Here is a 24,057-nt window from a genome sequence, read left to right on the forward strand (position 1 = left end):
GGTTTCGCATAATTTTGCCATACCAACCCATTTCTCTTTATTTCACTTATAGCCTCATTACATCATATAGTACAATGCTGAACTGACGCCGAAATCTATATTATAATTTATATCTACGTTATATTGCTTAAGTATGTTTTACCTTGTCATTTATTGTAACTTAGATAGATTTAAAATACTTCGGAAACTTTTTTTTTTGTCATAAACAAACCTTTAATCATTGTTGTAAGTACCGAAGATAAGCTGTGAAAAGTTTCTCGATCAGGGGCCCCACAACCAACTTTAGCCGAGGGCTTGTGATTGCTCCAGACCGGCACTGGTGATAAGCATGTTAATCTATGTCAAAATTAAGTTGTATTAATATCTTCACTTTTCCCTGTGTTCGTGTAGTTATAATAATGTTATGGTAGCGAAGTGTGAAGTAAGTGAAACAGTATGCAGACAGTTACAAGCATCCGTATGCAGACAGTCACAAGAAATTATATCGAATGAAGAAATATATATATATAGGCTAAAGGAAACCAATGTTTTAACCTTTCACTTGTTTGAACAACCATAGTTTACGCAGAAAAAAATTGCATATGATTATATATATATATACGTGTATGATTTATAGGTACAGAAATGCTGACACAACGTAATAGTCGTTCAAAGTTCCTCTTCCGTGTAGAGTAGGGCTCTGTTTTGATTGTGTCAGCCTTAGAAGTGTTTTGATTGTGTAAGCTTTCATACTACTGAGCTATATGAGCTATATTTGGGTTGTAACTTCTAAACAAAAGAAAAGTTAAAGCAGAAATATGGTAAAGACGACTTATTCCTTGCAGTGGCGTACAGTGGTCGAAGTGAGACGATATGCGGTGGTATGCCCCACCGCCTCTGTTTTTTCCGTAATGAAGGCATACTGTCTCTGGTTTTTCAGTGATCAAGACATACCGTCACTGGAGAGTAGATGCTAAATATCTTTAATAAATTCATTTTTATACACAGTAGTTGACGAATAGCTTCGCACGCAAAATAATTTTATTTCTTAAGCAGAAATAATTTCGAAGTGGACAGCACCGACATTTTTGTCATCTTTTAATTTTATTGATTTTAGAAAGGCTTACGACTTGGTTAGGAGAGAAACATTGTACAACGTTCTTCAGAACTTGGAATACCGAGAAAGCTAATTAGATTAATTAAGATATGTTTAAATTAATCCCAAAGTAAAGTCTGGGTAGGAAAATTTTTGTCCACGAGCTTTCACGTCGAAAATGGCCTGAAACAAGGAAAGCGTTGTCGCCACTATTATTCAACTTTGTCCTGGAATACGCTATAAGGAAAATCAAAGATAGCAACCAGGGCCCAGAGTTGAACGGTATTCACCAGGTTATGGCATATGCTGATGATGTAAATTTAATAGGGGATGATAAGAGAACAATAGAAAGAAATGCAGAGATCTTACTAAACGCTTGCAGGGACATGGGTTTAGAAGTAAATGAAGACAAAACTAAATACATGGAAGTGCGTCGGGACCGTAATACAGCAAATTATGGATGCGTTAAAATATTAAATAATCCTTTGATAAAGTGGATAGTTTTAAATATCTAGGATCATTATTAACATAGGAAAATCATATTCACGAAGAAATTAAATGTTGACTAAAAGCGGGGAATTCATGTTATTATTCAGTTCAAAATATCTTGTCGTTGCGAATTCTGTCGAGGAGTTTGAAGCTTAAAAATATATAACACGATAATCATGCTTGTTGTTCTATATGGTTGCGAAACATGGTCGCTTACTCTGAAAGAAGAACATAGACTGAAAGTATTTGAGAACAAGATCCTGAGAGGAATATTCGGACCCAAAGGAACGGGAATGGGGAATGGCGGAAACTTCATAACGACGAACTACATAATTTATATGGTTTGCCAAACATTGTTAGGGTCATCAAGTCTAGGAGGCTTAGGGCAGGTCATGTAGCTAGGATGGAAGAAAGTAGAAACGCTTTCAAAGTCTTAATTGGAAGACTAATCGGAAAACGACCATTAGGAAGATCTAGGCGCAGATGGGAGGACAATATTAAGATGGATCTCGCAGAGATAGGAATACAAAGTAGAAACTGGATCCAGTTGGCTAAGAATAGAAATCAGTGGAGGGCTTTTGTGAACGTGGCATTGAACCTCCAGGTTCCATAAGCCATAGAGTTAGTTAGTTATGTTTTTAAAACGAGGTGTCTTCAAAGAAGTTCATCTAATTTATGTTTTGATGTGTCATACTGAATTGTTTCTTTCTTATGTATGTGTGTGTCTTCTTGCCTGAATGCTATCAATGTCTTTTTTTTTTTTTTAAGTATGGGTTGACTCTTCTGTGGGGACGGGTCTTCCGGTGTTTTGGAATGTCCCTCAGTCGAGTTGGATCCAGTAGTTTTCCCGCAGAAAATTGTTAATATAAAAACTCTGTTTTTGAGCATTTTCGTGTATAATTCTCTATAATACATCATAAGGGGATATATATATATATATATATATATATATATATATATATATATATATATATATATATATATATATATATTTACTGGGGATCAAAGTCTCTCCATGTCCCTCTCTCCCATAACTATAGAGAAACTCTCCAATGGTTCTTAGTCATCATATAAATAGCAAATAGCAATATAATCTGTAGGCAACATACCCTCACTGTATTTCAACATTTAGGTAACCGGTATGTCAAGTCAAAATCGTAATAAAACATACCGCTTCTGCTTTTTCTCCACTTCGAACACTGGTGGCGTACATACGGGAGGTTTCGGAGTCTTAATCCCGCTTAAGCAAAATATTATGTGAAAATAAGTAGTTTTCATATTAAAATATGTATACAAAGGTGAAATTATATGAAGTTCGGAGCTTCAAGCTTCCCATTGACGAACTTCTGTTTTGTCACTGTGGAATTTCGATACAGTTTTCACTAATAGAATAAAATATTCCAAAAGAAGGTTCTTACATACAAAATATTTGAAACAATTAATAATTAATTAATAATAATATTAATACCTTAATTATAATTTAAACCATTATATAAAAGTCAAACAATTCCTGCAATGCGATGGAAAACTTATCCTAAAATGTGCGACAAGAAGATAAACAATAAAGTAAGGTGGGTTGCAAATAACAAAGACGTCAAGAACATCTTTGTGCCCAGCTTTCTTCAAAAGATTTAACACTTTTAAGTGTTGGATGTTCAGATCGTTGGCGATGTCATGATTGCATACATGCCGGTCGTACTCGACTTTTGCCAAAATATCCTCTTTTTCTGTGAGCGGTTGTTCACTGCGAGAAACATTTTGGACATCAAAAGTAGAAAAATCAAACTTAAATGTAACTAACTTCAAAAACGCACTAAAAAGAAAACGAAACCTTTAAAAACTATATGAATCGCCTTAAGAAAAGCGCTTAAAAGCAGAAAATAATTTAATAATAATAATAATAATAATAATAATAATAATAATAATAATAATAATAATAATAATAATAATAATAATAATAATCTATATATACGATGGGACGCTAAAAATTTTTAGATACTAAAATACAAATAAGTCTGCCTCCACATTTGTAAGAAATTGTAAAAGCGATTGTTCTTTCTTCTGCTTCTACAACACTACAGCAATAATTTTTGGTAGTTCTAATTGCATAATTTTAAGCAGTGTTGCAAACTTTATAAATATTCATCATATCTCTCGAATGCTTTAAGATATCAAATTGTTCAATTGCATTATCAATGGCATTATGGCATATGAAAACTAACTATGTGATTAGATGTGATAATTATATAAACACATTTTTGAAGTAAAGTCTTTTAAAGAAAGTCAATTTTCCAATCTCTTGTAATTTTATTTAAAAATAAGCCATGCCATGGGCATAGTATTCGACACTAAGATACTTTCTATGTGATTTGCCATGTCCGTCTCACTTGTGTTATTGCTGTTATAGAGGTCCCCAAAATTTAGATGTATATAGAAGTTTTGTTATACTGTAACATGTTTAGCTTATAAAGCTAAATATGTGGTATTGTTGATTTTCGTTTAATATGTAGATTTGAAACTTCTGCATAAAAGAAATCATGAATGATTTGACTGATCGACGCCGGGACCAAACCGCTTAAGCTAAAAAAATGAAATTTGAACAGTATATAGAATTTTGTAACGTAAAGTTCAACTAGAGAAGAGTTTTTGGAAATTCGAGAGAAAAGGGGGAAATAGGAGTAATAATATTTTGTTATTTATTATATTAAAATGCCCATATCTCGAAATCTCTAAAGATTAGTGGCATTAAATTTGATATATGAACCAGTTATTTAAAATAACTGGTTTAATATATACCAGTTAGTTAATATATATGACCTAGAAGGAAAGAAAATTGGTTGAACAGGAAAAAAGGAGCGAGATTATAATTCTTATAGTAAGATCGACATATCTCGAAATCCTTTTACTGTATGTCAGAGACATGAAATTTAGTGTATGAATCCTTCATATTGAATCCTTATGTGAATCCTTATGAAAGATGTACAAGAGTCTTTAGATATTTGATCTAGAGTGGAAGAAAAAGAGGTGCGGCTGCTTCCCTAAGATGCCCTTTGTACGGGATTTCAGAATTCAGACAAAGTCTGTATAAGAGATGCAGAAGGAAGATCGCAAAATACATTCCGTGTATACTGTCTATATGGTCCACAGTAACACGTGTGGGCATTTGCTGGTATGGAATAATCTGAATATGGAATAGCGCTAATTGAAAAAGTACGGTACAACTTCATGATTGGTTGGCAACACTGTTAATCTAGGGATATTATGTAGTACGCCAGAGAATGTTATCTGGTCGATATTTGCATCGTTTAAAATTTCGATTAGTCTAAAAGTCATAGGATAGTTTCATGATAAATGGTCTATACACAATATATTGACACTAACTATTAACATGCTTAATGCCAATATTTTAGTAGGCTATAATATAGCCATCTATCTACTAATTTATTGGTTCCTGGTTTTTCTGAAGAATAGTAGTTACATATTGCGGTGTGAAATAGACAAGTATTCGATCTGACAGAGGTCTCGAGATGTGAACAAATGCATAACCTCTATAACCACCCCGTGCTAGATTCACTGGCTGAGTAGGAACTTCAGTTCTATTTCATAGGTCACAAAATACCAAGCAAGGTAAACATATTGACACAAGGAAACAAGTAGCAATCTGCATTCCATAATAGATAGCTAGCATAACTAAGTAGAGTTAAAAAATAATCCTGCGAAGCTAAAATGAAAATAATATTTTTCTCATGTGTGTACGCGCTATGTGGAAGAGTTCTTTCTGTTTAATGTCCCACGTTTATGTTCGTTAGCCTAAGGAAGAAGGACGATTAAGGCAAATGAAGAAGGATGATGAAAGAATTGGTGGAATGAGAATATGGGAGGAAACGCGAGTAGCCCGAGAAAACCCACAGACGTGATGCTGTCTACCACAAACTTACTTGGCTGGGAATGGAACCAGAGACCCTACTCACCAGAAGTAAGCGCTCTAATGGAAGGGTTCTCTTTGAACTTTTTCTATCCCGCTTTCTAAACAGCTTTACAAAATTGCCATTGCATAACTGAGATGGTAATAGATTTGATATAATCTTAGGAGCGATGGTGAGTGTATGGCATCGTATAACCTATAACCACCCCGTGCTAGATTCACTGGCTGAGTAGCAACTTCAGTTCTATTTCATAGTCTTCATAGGGTGCAAGTTTCGTAACCCAGAAGGAAGTCCCATCATTTCAAAATTATGAAATGCTCATTCAATCATTGTCTACCAATCGTGGTTCTACAAGCATAAGATGACGTGTTATACTATTGGAAGGCCCCATCACCTAAAGTATATAGGGCTGTCATGAATACCTTATCAATAATATTCATGTATGTCAAGGAGTCACAGTGGGTCAAATATGAATAAAAGTGGTTCATCATCTTTGATGCTAGGGATCTATGGTTCGATCCCAGGTCATGAATTTGTGATGGACAACATCGTGTTTGTGTCTTTCTCATTCTTGAGATTCTCCCGTTTCCTGCTATATTCTCACTCTGTCAATTCTTTTACAAAGGATATAAACTATGGATCATTAAATTGAAGATTTCATTTTATTAAATACTTATAGCTATATCAACATCTTCCACGGTTCATAAATTTCAATAATAATAATAATAATAATAATTATTATTATTATTATTATCATCATCTCGTAGGATAGATGAGAAAACTCATACTGTAACTACAACTGTTCAGGACCAGAAAAAATACAGGTCAGGGTTATTTACGTAATAAACAACTTCCCTCTTATATTTTTGTAGTTATTATTATTATTATTATTATCGCTTTAGTTATTTCACCAAGAAACAATGAAGAGGAAGTTGAAAGAAAATACTATTCATGACGCGTGTTGATACGAGAAGACCTTGATGCCTTTGCATAAGTTAAGTGCCAAATTACATTTTTTTCGTGAGTCATCAATATTCTTTGGAATTGCACATACCACTATGAAGGAAAGAAAATTACTAACTTCCGTGTTTACTGTTAATAGTAGTAATAATATTTTGTTAAAATGAGATCGCTTGCTGATCAGCCTAAGCTCTTCATGGTTTTCTTATCTGGAAGACTGTTACACGATCATATTGTAATGGGACTTGTAATATTAGTACGTTCGTTAATGCACACGATATCTCTTGAACAAAAGAGAATTTATCAATTCTTTTTCATAATAGATTGATAACGTAATTATCTCGCCCGAATTCGTTAATGGAGACAATCCATTAACATCTTAATGAGTAACGACGATTTACGTCCATCCGATATACCATACAAAAACTTAAACAAAAGTCAATTTTTAATTTTTAATTTTTACAATAGATAGCTAGAGCTCGTATCTCACAGAAGTTCATTAACGAAATCAATCCATTAACATCGTCACGGCTAACGGTGACTTATGTCCATCGGTTTATCCATCCGTTAATTCGTTAATTTTTTAATGAATGATAAATAATTTATTATTATTATTATTATTATTATTATTATTATTATTATTATTATTATTATTATTATTATTATTATTATTATTATTTTGCAGTAGATAATTAGAGCGATTGTCCTCTCTAAGTTCATCAGAAAAGTTTCGGCACATACGCAGGAATTTATTTTGGAAGGAGTCCAAAGCTTGTTCTTGAATACGCTATAAGGAAAATCAAAGATAGCAACCAGGGTCTAGAGTTGAACGGTATTCACCAGGTTATGGCATATGCTGATTATTTAAATTGAATAGGGGATGATAGGAGAACAATAGAAAGAAATGCAGAGATCTTATTAAACGCTTGCAGGAACATGGGTTTAGAAGTAAATGCAGAGAAAACTAAATACATGGAAGTGCGTCGGGACCGTAATACAGCAAATTATGGATGCGTTAAAATATTAAATAATACTTTTGATAAAGTGGATAGTTTCAAATATCTAGGATCAATGTTAACATACGAAAATCATATTCACGAAGAAATTAAATGTCGACTAAAAGCGGGGAATTCATTTTATTATTCAGTTCAAAATATCTTGTCGTTGCGAACTCTGTCGAGGAATTTGAAGCTTAAAATATACAAAACGATAATCATGCCTGTTGCTTTGTATGGTTGCGAAACATGGTCGCTTACTCTGAGGGAAGAACATAGACTGAAAGTATTTGAGAACAAGATCCTGAGACGAATGTTCGGAGAGGAACGGGAATGGGGAATGACGGAAACTTCATAACGAGGAACTACATAATTTATACGGTTTACCCAACATTGTTAGGGTCGACAAGTCTAGGATTCTTAGGTGGGCGGGTCATGTAGCTAGAATGGAAGAAAGTAGAAACGCTTTCAAAGTCTTAACTGGAAGACCAATCGGAAAACGACCATTAGGAAGACCTAGGCGCAGATGGGAGGACAATATTAAGATAGATCTCGCAGAGATTGGAATACAAAGTAGAAACTGGATGCAGTTAGCTAAGGATAGAAGTCAGTGGAGAGCTTTTGTGAACGCGGCATTGAACCTCCGGGTTCCATAGGCCATAGAATTAGTTAGTTAGGGGTCCAAAGTTTTTGGAGAAGCTCAAATTCAATATAAGAATAAATTATATTAAAAATTTGTAAACTTACCAATAAAATTTGACTAAAGTTACAGAAAAATCAGGATTTCAGAAAGGGAGTCCGGATCCCCAGGACCCACCCCTATTTACGTCCCTGATGAAATGAATCAGTTAACATCTTAACTGGCACCATCGACCTACGTCCGTCCATTATTTCACACAACTGTGGAACGAAAGTGAACCTTCGAATTGTTTTCGTAATAGATAGCTAGAGCGACATCTCGACTGAGTTCGGTAATGAAGTCTATCTTTCATGGGTAACTGTGACTTTAACGGTGGCTATCCATATACTATTTTCTACTATTGAACCAAAGATGTATAATTATAGAATAATAGAAATTACATATCGCGCCGCTAGATGGCAGCAAATATCTCTAACGGTTGGTATCTACTGGGTGTAAATGAAAATTCTAGGGGTGATCATCTTCACTGTCTAGCAGAGCTTATATATATATATATATATATATATATATATATATATATATATATATATATATATATATATATATATATACAAACTCTGCTAGTTAGTTTGTTATAAATATCAAACACCACCACAGCGGGTAGGAAGTGGTGTTTGATATTTAAAAGTTTGTAGCTATGATATTAATAATAATTTTATCTTTCACTTCCTACCGAAGGATCACATTCTTTAATCAAAATCTTTTTACTATTTCTTCTAACTAGATATAAAATAAGGACACTAATCATTAACAATGAAGTAAAAATTTCTAATAATAATAATAATAATGTAGTTAAACGGCAAATGACAAAACAAACTAAGTTTCCACAGCCTATCATTTTTTCCTTATAATTTTTAATTTCAAAACTGGAATGAATCTTCCATTTCCTTCTATTTTCTCATCGACCATTAGTAATCTATTTATTTATCATAATCCATTGCAATTTATCGACGGTCTTATTTATCATCCAAGTCATAATAGTGAAAATATACACTCGTATTTAATTTTCTTTTATGAAGATGCCAAGTAAAGCATATATGTATTTGGAGAGCAAAACCATGGAAGGTTGGAAGGAATCTTCTGTTTGAATGCGCCAATGAGTTAAACCGAATAAGATCTCGTGATCTGTATTGATTCACCTATTCTTCAAATACCTATACAAGCGGTGTCGTATTTTTAATCAGACACTACGAGAGAGAAGTTTGGACGTTATGTTTGGATATCAATACTTGTTCACCCATCTTTAATTCTGAGTATGTTATAAAATAGACCTATGACTGGCTGTATTCCCGTATAGCAGAGTAGTCTGTGAAGGGTTCAAATATTTGAAAGATACGTTTGAACCCTTTCCCCCCTTGTTAGGATCCGTATTTGAAATGAAATAATAAAAATACAGCTCAATCCAAATGCTAATTATGTCTATAAATTCATTTCAAACGTTGTAGCTGTTATTCTTTTCGATAACTCCCTTTCCCCTTAGGATGAGCATTTGAACCAAAGTTAGTAATATAAATACAGATCAACCTAAATGATATTCATGTTCAAAAATTCATTTCGAACGGTTCAACTGTTTCTTTACTTTCACCATATTGTGAATAGAAAGTAGGAAATTAAGATAATATTGAAATTTCCCAGACACCCATCCTTTAGAAGCATTTTTTCCAAAGGCTGTGGCACATATCCGCTTATTTTTAAGTTTTAATAGAAAATTTATGTACTGAGAGCTTTATCATCCTAAAATGAAGGGTTAGTGAGATACTGTTTTTTTTTTGTCATATTCTAAATCAGCGTTTCCCAACCGGTGTGCCGCGAATAGGCCGCTGGTGTGCCGCGAGGAAATCGAAACAAAATTATTAATTCTATAGCAATAAATTGCAAGACATATGAAAAATTGTATATTTGTTATTTCATATTACTATGAACCTCTACTTTGAATCTACAATTTTAAGTTTCATACTGTGTTACTTTTCTGTACATTTTTAATGTGGACAAACGTATTTGTTATCATTGTTATGACCATTATTGCTTCTTTATTGTTGCAGACTATTTCGTAACTTAATTTAAAAAAAAACAAATCATTCAATCCTCTCGGCAAAGCAAACGTGCATACAAATTACCTACAGTGTTTTAAAAGTACAAGAGATTTGTTTGTTCGTTCGTTCTTGAATGATCTTGCTTCTTAGTGAAAAATCGGATACAGCTTTCGAAACAAAGTGTATTTTTTAAAAAATCTGAGTCCTATATTTTATTGCAATTCTTTTGAAGTTTTAAATTGAAATGAAAAATAAGCATAATGATTTCCACGGGGAAAGAAACAGTGATCGAGCTTTCTTCTCTGTGAGAAAATCAGTAATCACAGAAAAAATATCACGGTACTTTATATTTACAAATAATAATAATAATATCTATAAGTGTGCCGCTAGAATTCAAGCTACCCCCGTAGTGTGCCGCAAGTTTAAAAAGGTTGGGAAACGCTGTTCTAAATCTTCTGCCTCCCCTTAGGATACCATTTTAATGAAAGTAACATAATAAATATTCTGTCCGTGATAGCACTATGTTTTAAATTCGTTTCAAATGGTTCAGCCATTTTACCGTGATGATGAGACAAACAATGTCGATTTGAATAGGGAAAAGGGATTGTAAAACTGTTCCATTCCCCCTTAGAAGCAGAGTTTTCTAAAACACTGAAACACGTTTTCTTTTTATTTTAATGAAAAGGTTATACACCAAGTTTCAGATGCTCTATTTTTCGCATATTTTTTTAATTTCCTCTCTCCCCCTTAAGAGAGCCATTTTAATGAAAGTGACACGTTATAAATGCCCAGTTCAAGGTAGGTACTAAATATATCGAAAAAATAATTTTAAACGAATCAGCGGTTTTCCGGTGATTCTATCACAAATAAGATCACTTTTATTCTTATTTATAGCTTAGTAGAGGAGTTGTCGTTGTAGATACGATTATCAATACAAATTTTTATAACATCGAAGAATTTTATTTCAGAACATTCTGAATTATATAGCACTCCGGTCTCATTCAGAACGTATAGCGAACTCCGGTCTTCAACGCCAGAAAAATGCAGTTGTGACGATCACATATCACGGGAATAAAACCCGTGTGGTCAGTTATAGCCCTTCATGCACTATAACACCAAGGAACATTACCATAATTGCTTAAAAGCTCTTTAGTGTTCTCTTAAGAAAAGTACATAATATTTAAAAAAAAATGTTACAACAAAATTCCTTAGTTATATTGTAACTCGTTAACCGAGACTTAATATGAATCTCCTGAATACAATGCAACACACAGCGTGAATTGAGATATGCGAAATTCCTTTTCCTACAGACTATAAAGTACAACTAGTACAATTACATTTTCATATAGGAAATAAGAAATATGGGGCTATTTTATAATAATATAACACCTTTAACAACGTGTTTCTGTAGTACGTATGAATTGTGGACTCACCGTCTTCAACTCGTCACCATTGAATTCTCTGACTATAGTTGTCGTTTTGTCTCCCTTCTGAACTTGAATTAGTTTGTTTCCTTCTTTCCTGAAGGTAGTCTGCAAGAAAAGTGATACATCAATAGTTAGCTGCTGCTCCATGCAAAACCAATTAAGTCAAAAATATTGATACATATTCGATTTCACATCTTATAATTTGGCCATGGCATTAGTAGAAATTGAATGTTGATGTATGTAGAAGCACTATGGATTTACCTTAGCACAGGAAATAGAATAGTCAGATTTTGATGTAATGAAAGAAAATTTGATTATAGCTATTTGATAAAACCATTGACGTGGTCAGATTGAAATTGTTAAAAGTGCAAATGACAAATGACAAAATTTACAGACAGACCTAATAGTAACAACAACAACAACAACAATAATAATAATAATAATAATAATAATAATAATAATAATAATAATAATAATAATAATAATAATAATAATAATAATAATAATAATAATAATAATAATAATTTGAAAATATCTTAATAAATTTTACTGAAAGTAGCTTGTTTTAGGAAAGAAGTTAGTCTTTACTAGAGTTACTAGAGTTAACTATTAAATATTAGCTATTAATTATTAACTCTTTACTAGAGTTAATAGAAGTTACAATCTTTTTTCTTAATGGATGTTACTCCAAAGGTAACTTAAATTTTAAAGTAGCCGTTTGAGTTTAAATTAAGAAAAAGTACTTTGTTAACAAAGTTACACTGGTTAAATAAAGTTGAAAGATGGTATTAGAAAAAAGCATCATGACATAGGTTAACGAACTCTCCAACCCACTGCAGCACAATGCATACGTACTCGTAAATGACATGAGCCTGCATTTTAACGTAGAATTTAAACCACGTATTGTCTCCAACCATATGTGCCTCCTCAGAAATTTAATAAAAAATGCATGTATCAAAGGTGATCATAGGTACCGTACACGGTGTTACAAAAATTCGTTTACAACAGCTCAGAAGTGATAGAAAAGGCAAAGAATACATTTTACAACAAAGTTAACTCGTATTGATAGAAGAAATATTGTATATTTAATATGAATATTCATTTTAAGCTCTTTAAAATTAGAAACTATTGGTATACTATGCATGAAAAGTTTTATTTCTATCAAGTGTGCTAGTCAAAAGTTAATATTTTTAAAACCAATTAATGGCTCATAACAAGCTCCATTCCATTCCAAACGCTATAATAACGTGCTGTTCTGCTTGTACTACAACCAGACTGGCCACAAAGACATTAAAAACAAAGGTATCATTTGCTCACCCTTTAGATATCTGTAATATCGTCCCTCCGTATATCTCATATAAATAAATGGTTAGCTCACATGTCCTTGATGTATGTGGATCGACAAAATTCTCAGCGTCGACCCAGCATTGTGAGACAATTAGGAACCTGCTGAAGAGGTAGCACCCTTCGGTTTATAAAATAAAAAAATATGCCGTTTAAGTCAATAGTTCATTGATATTTTTTTGTAAGTCTGAAACTAGGGCATGCGAGAAAGATGAATTTCCTGCTCTCGTAAAAATTTCATTATAATTCAATCAATGCGAGGGAAGCTCACAGTTCATTAAAAGTGAAATTAAAATGAGGTACGAAATACAGTCAGCAAATTGATAAAGAGGATATTGCAAATAAATATATCACTTTTCTCGGGTAATACCTACTTTTGGATTTACATAATTATTTAGTTTTATGATAGGATTAAACTAATACTTTTTTTTTTTTATAAAGAGGTTGCCAGATGTCTTGGATTTACTAGGAGACTATCAATTTTACGCTAGCTGTCCTGGTGTCTCAAGAATATTTTTCGGAGCATTTGCCATGCTCCAAGTACCTTTCATTCGTCATTTATATATTGGCTTAAATTGGCAATACAGATAGTGTTACTAAATGCTGTATTTTAATTCGTTTCCATGGTACAATAATTAAGTTCCTATATTCTTAGATGTTATGTTTTAAATAGCCTATTTTCTAATATATAAGTGTAATTGTTACTTTAGTAATGTTTAGAGAATGTAGCAAGTACTACGCTAAAATTGAAAACTAAACACACGATATAAGGTGTTTCGGTTTTCAGTTCAGTAGGAGTATCTCGTCAAGTTGTTGATAACAGATGTATAATTTAGTTGGTCGAATCACACAAAAGTCTTGTACGTGTAGAACAATATAATTAATGCGTGTTTATCGATATAGCATTTAGGCCAGTAGGATAAGTAATATTTATTTAGGTTACAAAATACCAAGCAAGGTAAACATATTGACACAAGGAAACAAATAGCAATCTGCATTCCATAATAGATAGCTAGCATAACTAAATAGAGTTAAAAAAAAATAAAGATTCCTGCGAAGCTAAAAGGAAAATAATATTTTTCTCATGTGTGTACGCGCTATGTGGGAGAGTTCTTTCTGTTTAATGTCCCACATTTATGCCCGTTAGCCTAAGGAAGAAGGATGATTAAGGCAAATGAATGATGATGAAATAATTGGTGGAATGAGAATATGGGAGGAAACGCGAGTAGCCCGAGAAAACCCACAGACGTGATGCTGTCTACCACAAATTTACTTGGCTGGGAATGGAACCAAAGACCCTATTCACCAGAAGTAAGCGCTCTAATGGAAGGGTTTTCTTTGAACTTTTTCTATCTGTGCATAGAACATAAACAGCTTTACAAAATTGTCATTGCATAACTGATATGTCAATAGATTTGCTATAATCTTAGGAGCGATGTTGAGTATATGGCATCGTCTAAAGCTCAATATTTTAGATATTTAATGTTATTTTGTTAATCTACCTGTACGTACACTCCTGTTCAAAAAACTTTCGCATATACTATAATTCATAGGCTATGTCTTTCGCAGTTATTACATTTTCCCTTTCGTTTTTGGTTAAAGTTGGGTTATTAGTGAAAGGAGTAAATAGAAAGCATTAAGTGTATGAAAATGTTTCCAATTTACAAAATAATGCAAATTAAACAAAAAGGAAAATTAAGTTTTATTAAGTACTGTACCTTGGCAACCATGCTCTCGAGAGATTTTTGTAGCAACAGGAGCTAAAGAAACTAGGAATTCCATGTAATTTCCAGTAAAGAAACTGGATCGAGAAACCGGAAGCGGATTAGAATATTGCATTTCTTGGTTTAAACATAGAATGTCTATATTGTCTGCCAAACATATAACGTATTCAAAAACTCGTATGCAAATATATAAACAAACAGATATACCCTTCTCTTGAGGCTCGAAGTGACGCAGTATGTCGTTTTGTTAGTGGAGACATGAGATACGAACCTGAACTAAAAGCAAGATAGAAATGTCAAAAGAAGCATTAAGGAAGGAGAAAAGTATAATTGTGAATCCTTGAATAAAGAGTTAATGGAAAGACACATTTATTTATTTATTTATTTATTTTGCCTGTTCTGACACAATATGGAGAGTATCTTCTATAAGTTCTACAGTTGTTTCATGTGGAGTGTTGTAATCTATGAGGCACAAGCATAAACCAAAAAAGACAGCAAGTTTTCTAAATATGAGTGTAGAAAGATGAAGAAAACTAACGGGGGTCAAAAAACCAGCGAGGAACAAGTGGTGGAAATAGTATAAGGAGAAATATATATATATATATATATATATATATATATATATATATATATATATATATATATATATATATATATATATATATATATATATATATATATAGTTGAAACATTATCCGAGAAGAAATTGTATCCTGAGGCGCGTGATACAAAGTACGGTGGAAGGAAAAAAAGCCAGGTGCAAAAGAAGCTACAATTAATGGATGGTGTTATAATTGAATGTTACAGCGTCAATGCGAAGAGATTAACTGAAGCTGTGGTGCAAGGAAGATTCTATTTGCGGCAAGCGATCTGCCAGTAATGACCTATGATGATGAGAGTTGTTTGGACTTCCACCGAAAATTAAACACGCGGCATTATAATATCTCTTGAAACAGTTAAAATAAATATCTAGTATCTGAAGTAAAACAAAAATGTAAAGATGTAGGTATATATATAATGCACTAATAAATGATGATAAAAATTAATAGTGTTGTCCACGAGACATAAACAAGATGAAACTCGAGACAAGAATTACTCTTTTAAGTTTGAATCAAGACGAGAAACATGGCAATTCTCTTCTCGTTTTCGAGACGAGACTAGAATTTCACGGGTCTCGTAGGTAACATTAGTCCACCCAAAAATTAGTTCTCAAACACTGTTTCAGTAGAAGATAATTAATAGTGTAAAACTATACGATATAGCGTTTAAATCATTTATTAAATATGGTTTAAACGTAGTTAATATCAACCATTTTCAGATATATTCCACATAATTTTCACGAAGATATCCATAATTTTTTAAAAACTCAATTTTTGGTATTCCATCTGTTCTTTTTTAATTTTATTTGAAGTTACACTTCAAACTCACTGACTGCGTTCATCATCAGAATTCAACTATAATTTTTATTCTTACATTTTATAACTTTCTATTTCAATATGAAACAATTAAATATTATTATAATCTACGATTTCGTTCAAATTTATAGTATGTGTCCTATCACCTAATTTTATTTCCATCGTATCTATTAATAATCTTTTGTGGTCCGTGCGCAAATCTACATACAATCGACGTCTTTTCAAGCAAAATTTTATGTTGTTCTTCTAATGCATGTTGTGTTAATGCTGATTTATTTGGTTGATTTAATCGTATATATACTTCTACTATCCTTCCCTCGAGAAAAGTTTTGGATGAAATCTTCCTTCTGTATTCACCCTCCTCTCACTAAACTCAGGCAATTTCTGCTAGACGAAGAATCAACCATTAGCATATGTATTTAAAATATAATTGGCACTAGGACTGTTCCTTGTGGTACGCCATACTGGATATTTCTACTGTACATTCACTTTGAAAGTTCCCAATTTGGACAGTGTTTTGTGTTACTTAAATAGGTACCAAACAGGACAACGCTATTCCTCATATTCCATATTCCTCAAGCTTGTATAACAGAATTGTGTGTTATATTATAACAAATGCTTTAGATAGTTCCAAAAAATACTGTAATTACCATTTTGTTATTATCCATGTTCTTACTAATAAATAGAAATATTGTTAATGGAACATCATAATATTAAAAAACAAAACTTCAAGTATCCTCTTCACATCTGTTTTAATTGTTTGCCCTGTTTGTACAATGTACATTAGACCATATTCACATAAAATCAATAAACACCTGGAGTGTCTAATCGTTCTTGATTTTTCATGGAGCGTGAAAATTAGGTCACAGAACATTTAATAGAGAGGAAGGTTTGAAATTGAATGATATTTCAAATATTTTATTACAATAATATTAATAATAATTTAAATTAATAAAATAGTTATTTATGTACCCTGTATAATTACTTATCATTTCACTATATCAATTTTTGCACGAACATATTATTATGAAAATATATATATAAACAGTAAAATTTGTCTTCCATGACCAACATAACGTAACTGTTGTTTTATATTATACTGTATTATAAATTTGAATACAACTGCAATTTTAACAATATTTAATTATTTTATATTCTTATCTTAACTATATATAAAACTACATAAGCTGACATAAATTATTGAGCACTTATTCTAGGGCTACAATGATTAAATTTGGCATGATTGTAGCTTTCCGGAACTAACCAACAGGAAAATTGCTAAAAGTGAATATTTTTAATTTTTAGGGGGTCTAAAGAGGGGATGAAGAATTTCCCCATGTTATTTAAATGGGCCTGTTTTTAGGACCTATAATCTCATATTTTAGGTACTAAAAATTGGAATAAAAACTTGAAATTCGGTATGCTTGTACGTTTTCGTTAGCACTACCTAAGTAAATCAGTAAAAATTAAAAATTCCAACTTTAGAGTGGTTTTATGGGGAACTGAAAAGTCTTTCCCATGTTATTTATATGAAACACCTTTTACACCCCCAAATTATTGGGCACTTCCTGTAGGATTACAATGATTAAATTTGACATGATTGTAGCTTTTCGGGACTAACCGACAGAAAAATTGCCAAAAGTGAATATTTTTAATTTTCAGGGGATCTAAAGGAGAGGTGAAGAAATTCCCCATGTTATTTAAATGGTTTTTTTTTTTTTTTTACCTATAATATCATTTTAGGTACTTGGAATTGAAATAAAAACTTGAAATTCAGTATGCTTATACGTTTTCGTTAGCGTTAACTAAGTAAATCGCTAAAAATAAAAAATTCCAACTGTAGAGTGGTTTTATGGGGAACTGAAAAAACTTCCCCATGTTATTTATATGGGACATCTTCTACACCCCAAAATGTTTAGAGACTTCCGGCAGGACTAGAATGATGGAATTTCGTAAGATTGTAGCCTTCTGGGACTAACGTACAGGAAAATTGCCAAAAGTAAATATTTTTAGTTTTTAAGGGGTCTAAAGGGGGGGATGAAGAAATCCTCATGTTATTTAAATGGGCGTTTTCTTAGGATACAAAATCTTATCTTTTAGATAGTTGAAATAGGAAAAAAACTTGAAATTTGGTAGAATTGTGGATTTAAGAGGTGCGAGGCTGTAGGCCGAGTAAACGTGAGGATCAGCGGATCAGGTGATTAAAGAGCAAATGCACAAAATTCACTCTTGATGCAAAGGCTGATACCTGAAAGATGCGAGGCCGCAGGCCGAACAAACGCGGGGGCCTGGGGGCAGAGCCCCCAGCTAGCCAAAGGCTAGTTGAAATATAAAATTATAAAATGTAACAATGTTGATACCACAATAATTGTACAACAATTATCAAATTAGTTCAACTCTGATTTTGAACGTAAGTTAAAATAAAATAATTAAAACACGGATGGTATATTACAAATTGAATTTTTTAATTAACCATTTCCAGAATTCAGTACGTTCTTTCAAAATAAATTCTTAGAAAACATGTGAGAAATAGAAGTTATTAATTGATATTAAGATACCGGTATAATTTGATGTGAGCCTTAAATGACTTACCTTAACTTTTCTTCCATCTAAGGTTTCCTCTTCAAATTCTTCATCCAATTTGAAAGACAGGGATGCTGTCTTTAGTGTGGAAATGGTCTTGATAGTGTAAACTCCATCCTTTTCTGTGATCTCCAATGAGGGCTTGGCAACACTCGCTGCTTTACGAGTCATGAGACCAACACCTAGAAGAGTGAAGGATATAATGGGTCTCAATAATGTTTTATAATAATAATAATAATAATAATAATAATAATAATAATAATAATAATAATAATAATAATAATAATAATAATAATAATAATAATAATAATAATAATAATAATAATAATAATAATGTGAATAGAATTTGGCATCTTGAATTTTACCTAATTGAAAGATGTATATGTAAATATTTGCAAGAAACGACCGTTAATGTACATTCTCTAGATATCTAAATATATAGTAGTGCATTGCAATGGACAAAAAAGAAGTAATAATTCAAATCATCATCATTGACTTATTTGTGAATTGGATTGATGCATGAATCTCTCATGGAAGTATGACCGTATCTTCCGAATTTCAAGTAGTAAAAGTATATACTGTATTTATGATTGCTACCATTAAAGCACAACATGAAGCCGCGTTGGGTCAGTGGTAGAGCGCTCACCTCTGACCCATGAGGTCCTTGCCTACCTCCAAGTGGACTTTGTAATGGATAAACAATGTGCGAATGGATTTTATCGGGGTTCTGCTGTTTCCTTTCAATTTCTTCATTTCACCATTCTGTTCAATATCACTATCACCGCCTCTTAACTTTGGAGCATGTTCCTGGGGCGTTAAATTAAATTATTAATAATAAATAAATCACCACGATTTTGAGAGATTTGCATATTTGTCAATAATTCAGAATTACGATAAAAAAGTACTAAAGAACTTTCAAGAAGGACATAATCAAATTCAAAAGGATCTGTGGAACTTCTCTCACATCCAACACACTAAGATGGTTGCACCAATGGCTGTTACGTTAGTAGATATTCATGAACTCATTCAACTCAAATCTCCGTTTTGATACTATGAATGTTCTCTTGTAATATCAATTTAGAAGAAAATAAAATGATTTTATTTTAATTTAACGTCCCATGTATATGCCATTTAGGATGATTAATGAAAGTAAATGATTGTGAAATTAAAGTTTTGTAATTTGCGACCGGAAATCGAACCATGGACCACGTCCACCAAAGACACACGCGCTAGCCACTAAACCACCAGAAAGGGCTATCAATCAATTTAGAAGAAATAGTGAAGGATTTGACTAAGGAAGGTGGTCTAGAAAACAATAGTAATTGGTAGCTTAAAATAAACCAAACAAGGCGAAGAGGTTAACGGGGAGGTCATGCATATAAACTTGTGAATACATTTTACGTGACATGACAGTAAAGTAGAATATTTATGATCCTCTCTGACAAGCATCTAGCTTTCTTTCGCCGTAAGTTGTCAAAATGCTTTAACTCGATGACTGGCATGTGCAAGTGAGTAATGAAGTCACAATTATCTTATTTTGTACGTGTTATATTCAATCCTAATTCGTACTCTGCCTCTTCATATGGCCAATTGGTTCCTGTGCGCATGGTTCTCTGGGATGTTATTTTTGGATATAAACTCAACTAATGATCTGTATCCTATTTTTCGTCAATCCCTTTACCCATTGTTTTTCTTATTTTTTAATGTTACAGAAACCAGAAAAGTAACACAATAATTTTTCTTCATACTTTTCTATGAGTGTAAGTGCTCGTACAAATTATTCATGAAATATTCAATGTTTTTTGGATGGTTGCTCAGTAAGTTAACTAGTTAGCTAAGTCTACGATATCTGAAGAAGTATTTTTTGACAGTAGGGAACATGCCGATTGTACTCACATGTTAGTAGTATCTTTAGGTGCTTCATAATCACACAGAAAAAATTTTAGTAGCTTATTATTGTTTACTTTCGGAATATTTTGATTTTTTAATAGGAACTGGACTGTCCCAGGTGCGGCTTTAGGATTTTAATTTTGGGTAGGCCCGCTCCCTCGCTTATGGATACGAATGCACATTTGATTGATTAATGGCGGTAGGAAAACTACTTTTACAGTACTGGTTGATGCTATTTGTTAAATAATTATCTACTATTAATATAAATATTGGAAAATATTTTTACTCTTTATTGTATCTTTTAGAGTTCATATATTTTTCAAAATTTTTGGGTAGACCCGTGCTGCCCGGCCTACCCGCTAAAGCCGCCACTGGACTGTTCCCCATCAGTTATAGTTCTGTTCTGAAAAGACTTAAGGTTCAATCAATCATTTCATCTGTGATTCTGAGACACGCGAAGAGAGTTGCCACTTATTCATGCCGAACTGGCTTGATAGCCTTATCTAAGTATGCTAAATTAAAGGGACTAGATTAAATGAACTTAACAGCGTTATGAGCTCCTGGGCAGTCACCTAGTACAACTACTTAGAACTAAAAATGTAAATGAGCCTACTTGGATATGAGGTATCACAATAGCAGAGGTGACTGCAATACTAACCCAGGGATACTAAGTTAGAGACAAATCACACTGTCCATTTGTAGCATAAGAACACTGCAGCAAATGTTATTTTATAGTTTATCGTCGACCACGGAATTGATGTGTTTGTTTGTCTGTCACCATTGTTTTTTATCAACGTCAGGCTACTTGTCTCTTCTTTCCAGCAAACAGAGCAGACGAGAAGCAAGCTGTGAGGTCACAAAGCATTGTTAGAAATGACTGTGTATTTAAATATAGGGTCTCTCTATATATGCATATTTAAATGAAATCAAACCTTTAAGTTTCACGTTTCATGGCTATGCTGTATAAGTTAAAGAAGATGGTAAGAATGCAGACGAGGGAAATGTTGAAATGCAGGAAGCAGGAGAAAACGGGGAAACTTTGAGAAATTTCACGCATGCGGTGTTTGTCCATCATAAAGCTCACTTGGCAAGAGCTGGGATCAAACCAGGGACGCCACGCACCAGAGCTGAACGCTCTACTACTGAGCTATTTAAACATGGAATAAATGTCAAAATATGAAAATAGGAAATGTATTCTCATTTCTTATCCTTACATTTTATAACTTATTTTTCTAGTCCTAAAATAAATATATAGGTAATACAGTATAAGGTTCAATATACTATTATAAGACGGGTAAAATAATAAATAAACTTCTCTTTTTCAATTTATTATCAGGGGATATCTGTTGAATGGATACTGGGGATTCTAAATAGAAAAACTAAGAAATTGGAACCTTGAGGCTGGAGTCATTTACACATAAACATTTGAAAAAGCAAATTGAAAATAAGTGGCTAAAGTCATAAAAAAATGTAAAAATTCTAATCGTCAAGCACTTAAGCTTCGTGGAGATCGCTACATATTTGCATCGATACGTGTCAAAATGTTAAAGATACCATCCCAATCATTCGACTGGTGAGACTTAAGATCTAAAGTTATTATATGTCAGTATTTATACGGACATCCGCATTTTGAGAATAAAAAATTTCGTCGTCATATATTTTTCGAAACTCTTTGATATGATCCCATTTTCTAAACCCAAGTGTATTGTCAATTCAATTGCAGATATTTCACATACAAAAATATTGTTCGGATATTTGTGTTTCCCAACAACAACAAAGAAAGAGATAAGATCAACTAAAAATATATAAACTGTCAGTGTCAACATGAAGCTGTGTAAGTATTCTTGTTTAATTATTTTCCATATATTTCAATATATTTTTTATAATTTTTAAAAAGCAAATTTGAAAGTAAAACATAAAAGGTAAAAAAAAAGCAAAAGATATTATTCTTGTGTCGAAAGTTAATATTTTATAGCAAGTTGGCAAGATGGAAATGTTCGCATTGGTATTTCAGAACATGATAACGGTACTAACATCTAAACTGGGAAATTCTTCTTTGATAGTAATAAAATAATGTGCGTCTATCATCAGATTTCACATAGAAGAGTCACCTAGAGTCACCAAATTTTGTACACAAATAAACCTTCACCATACGTAATTGCCATTTTTCGATTTTCAGCTCGAGAGAACGATTAGTGGGATGTCAAAATTTATGTACGTTTCTGGCTGTTTCTAAGAACGCCTTGCCATTTTGTAACCAGCAATACATGTTTCTTATGCAAACTTACATAAAAATAGGAAACAAAGTGTTGCTTGTCGTTATTCATATTGGTAGGGGCAACGCTGGTTCACTCATTTCTTTACTTTCAGATATTTTTGGATAAATCTATTCTTTCCGTGCGAAGAACGGACATTTCAGCTGGTAGTAAAGAAAGCTGGCAGCGAAACTACATATTCTAGTATCTTCCGATTGCAAAACGAAGACTGTTCGTTCACCTTTGCCCGCTACGTTCATGTTCTCATAGTACTATACATAATATATATACATGTGTGTGTGTTACTTTACATTTTTTTTATTGAAGGCCTTGCAAAACTACATATAGTGGCAGTTTAGCAAGAATACGAATTTGCAATAAATTTAGCGAAGACTGCCCTAGGCACCAACACATTTTGAATGACGACTAACCCGTACCAAAGGTTAAGATACACTTTCTCTTCATGACCTGCATTTACTTTGTCGCTTTCTTTAATCTCACAAATAAATACGGTGTTGTGACCTCTAAATACAATGTTCTTAAAATATTTATATTGTTCTATTTGTTATATATGCTACTGTGTTTTAGCTTTGATAACTCAAAAAGAAACAAGCAACCATTTAGAACTGGCAGAACGAACACTACAAAATAATAAGTTGATCTCGAATTTCTTGTGTACGTACAGAACACAAAAACATCAAATGATATACATCACAAGCTATAGGTTGCGTAAAATGAGATAATTTTCCTCTTTAGCTTTTAAAGTTAACCTGGAGCTCCCTCGTGGCTAAACGTTTAGCGCACGCGCCTTTTGCGTGAGAGACCTTGGTTTGATTTCCGACGGGAGCTCATGTGGTTGGGATTTCACTTTAAGATGTAGGTTACGTCTCATATAGCATCGCTGCTGAAAGGATGCTACAATAAGTATCAATCATAATCAAATTTTACAGTGAACCAAGATTACTAAATAAAATAATAATAACAAAAATTAATTTTTTGTGGCAAGGCCATATGAAATACACAAACGAAGCACTTGTACTGCATAAAGTGTGTATATCAGAAACCCAACCAAGAGCGACATTCCAACTGCAACGTCCAGAGTCCAGCGCGGAAACTACGTATCAAGACTATATCTATAGAAAATCAAAATATTTGCTTGAAGAGCCTTACACGGAGTATTCTGCTCTTCGTTTTCAGTTATTTTCCTAACAAGACTCTTTCCCTAAGCTGAACAACATTAC

The 24,057-nt window shown here is 32.8% G+C and overlaps 1 protein-coding gene across 1 annotated transcript in view; it reads right to left on the reverse strand.

Annotated features, from left to right (window-relative positions):
• The window catches only part of LOC145693085 (fatty acid-binding protein-like), a 66,185-nt gene that overhangs the window by 7,450 nt on the left and 34,678 nt on the right, over window positions 1–24,057 (reverse strand). Inside the window, exons 2-3 of the mRNA XM_081768771.1 lie at window positions 18,681–18,853; window positions 11,612–11,710 (exon numbers count right to left, since the gene is read on the reverse strand). Of these exons, the coding sequence (XP_081624897.1) occupies window positions 11,612–11,710; window positions 18,681–18,853 (272 nt within the window). The remainder of the gene's footprint in view (window positions 1–11,611; window positions 11,711–18,680; window positions 18,854–24,057) is intronic.

Source organism: Thermobia domestica, chromosome 1 (assembly GCF_964235325.1).
Source record: "Thermobia domestica chromosome 1, izTheDome1.hap1.1, whole genome shotgun sequence".
Classification (NCBI taxonomy): Eukaryota; Metazoa; Arthropoda; class Insecta; order Zygentoma; family Lepismatidae; genus Thermobia; species Thermobia domestica.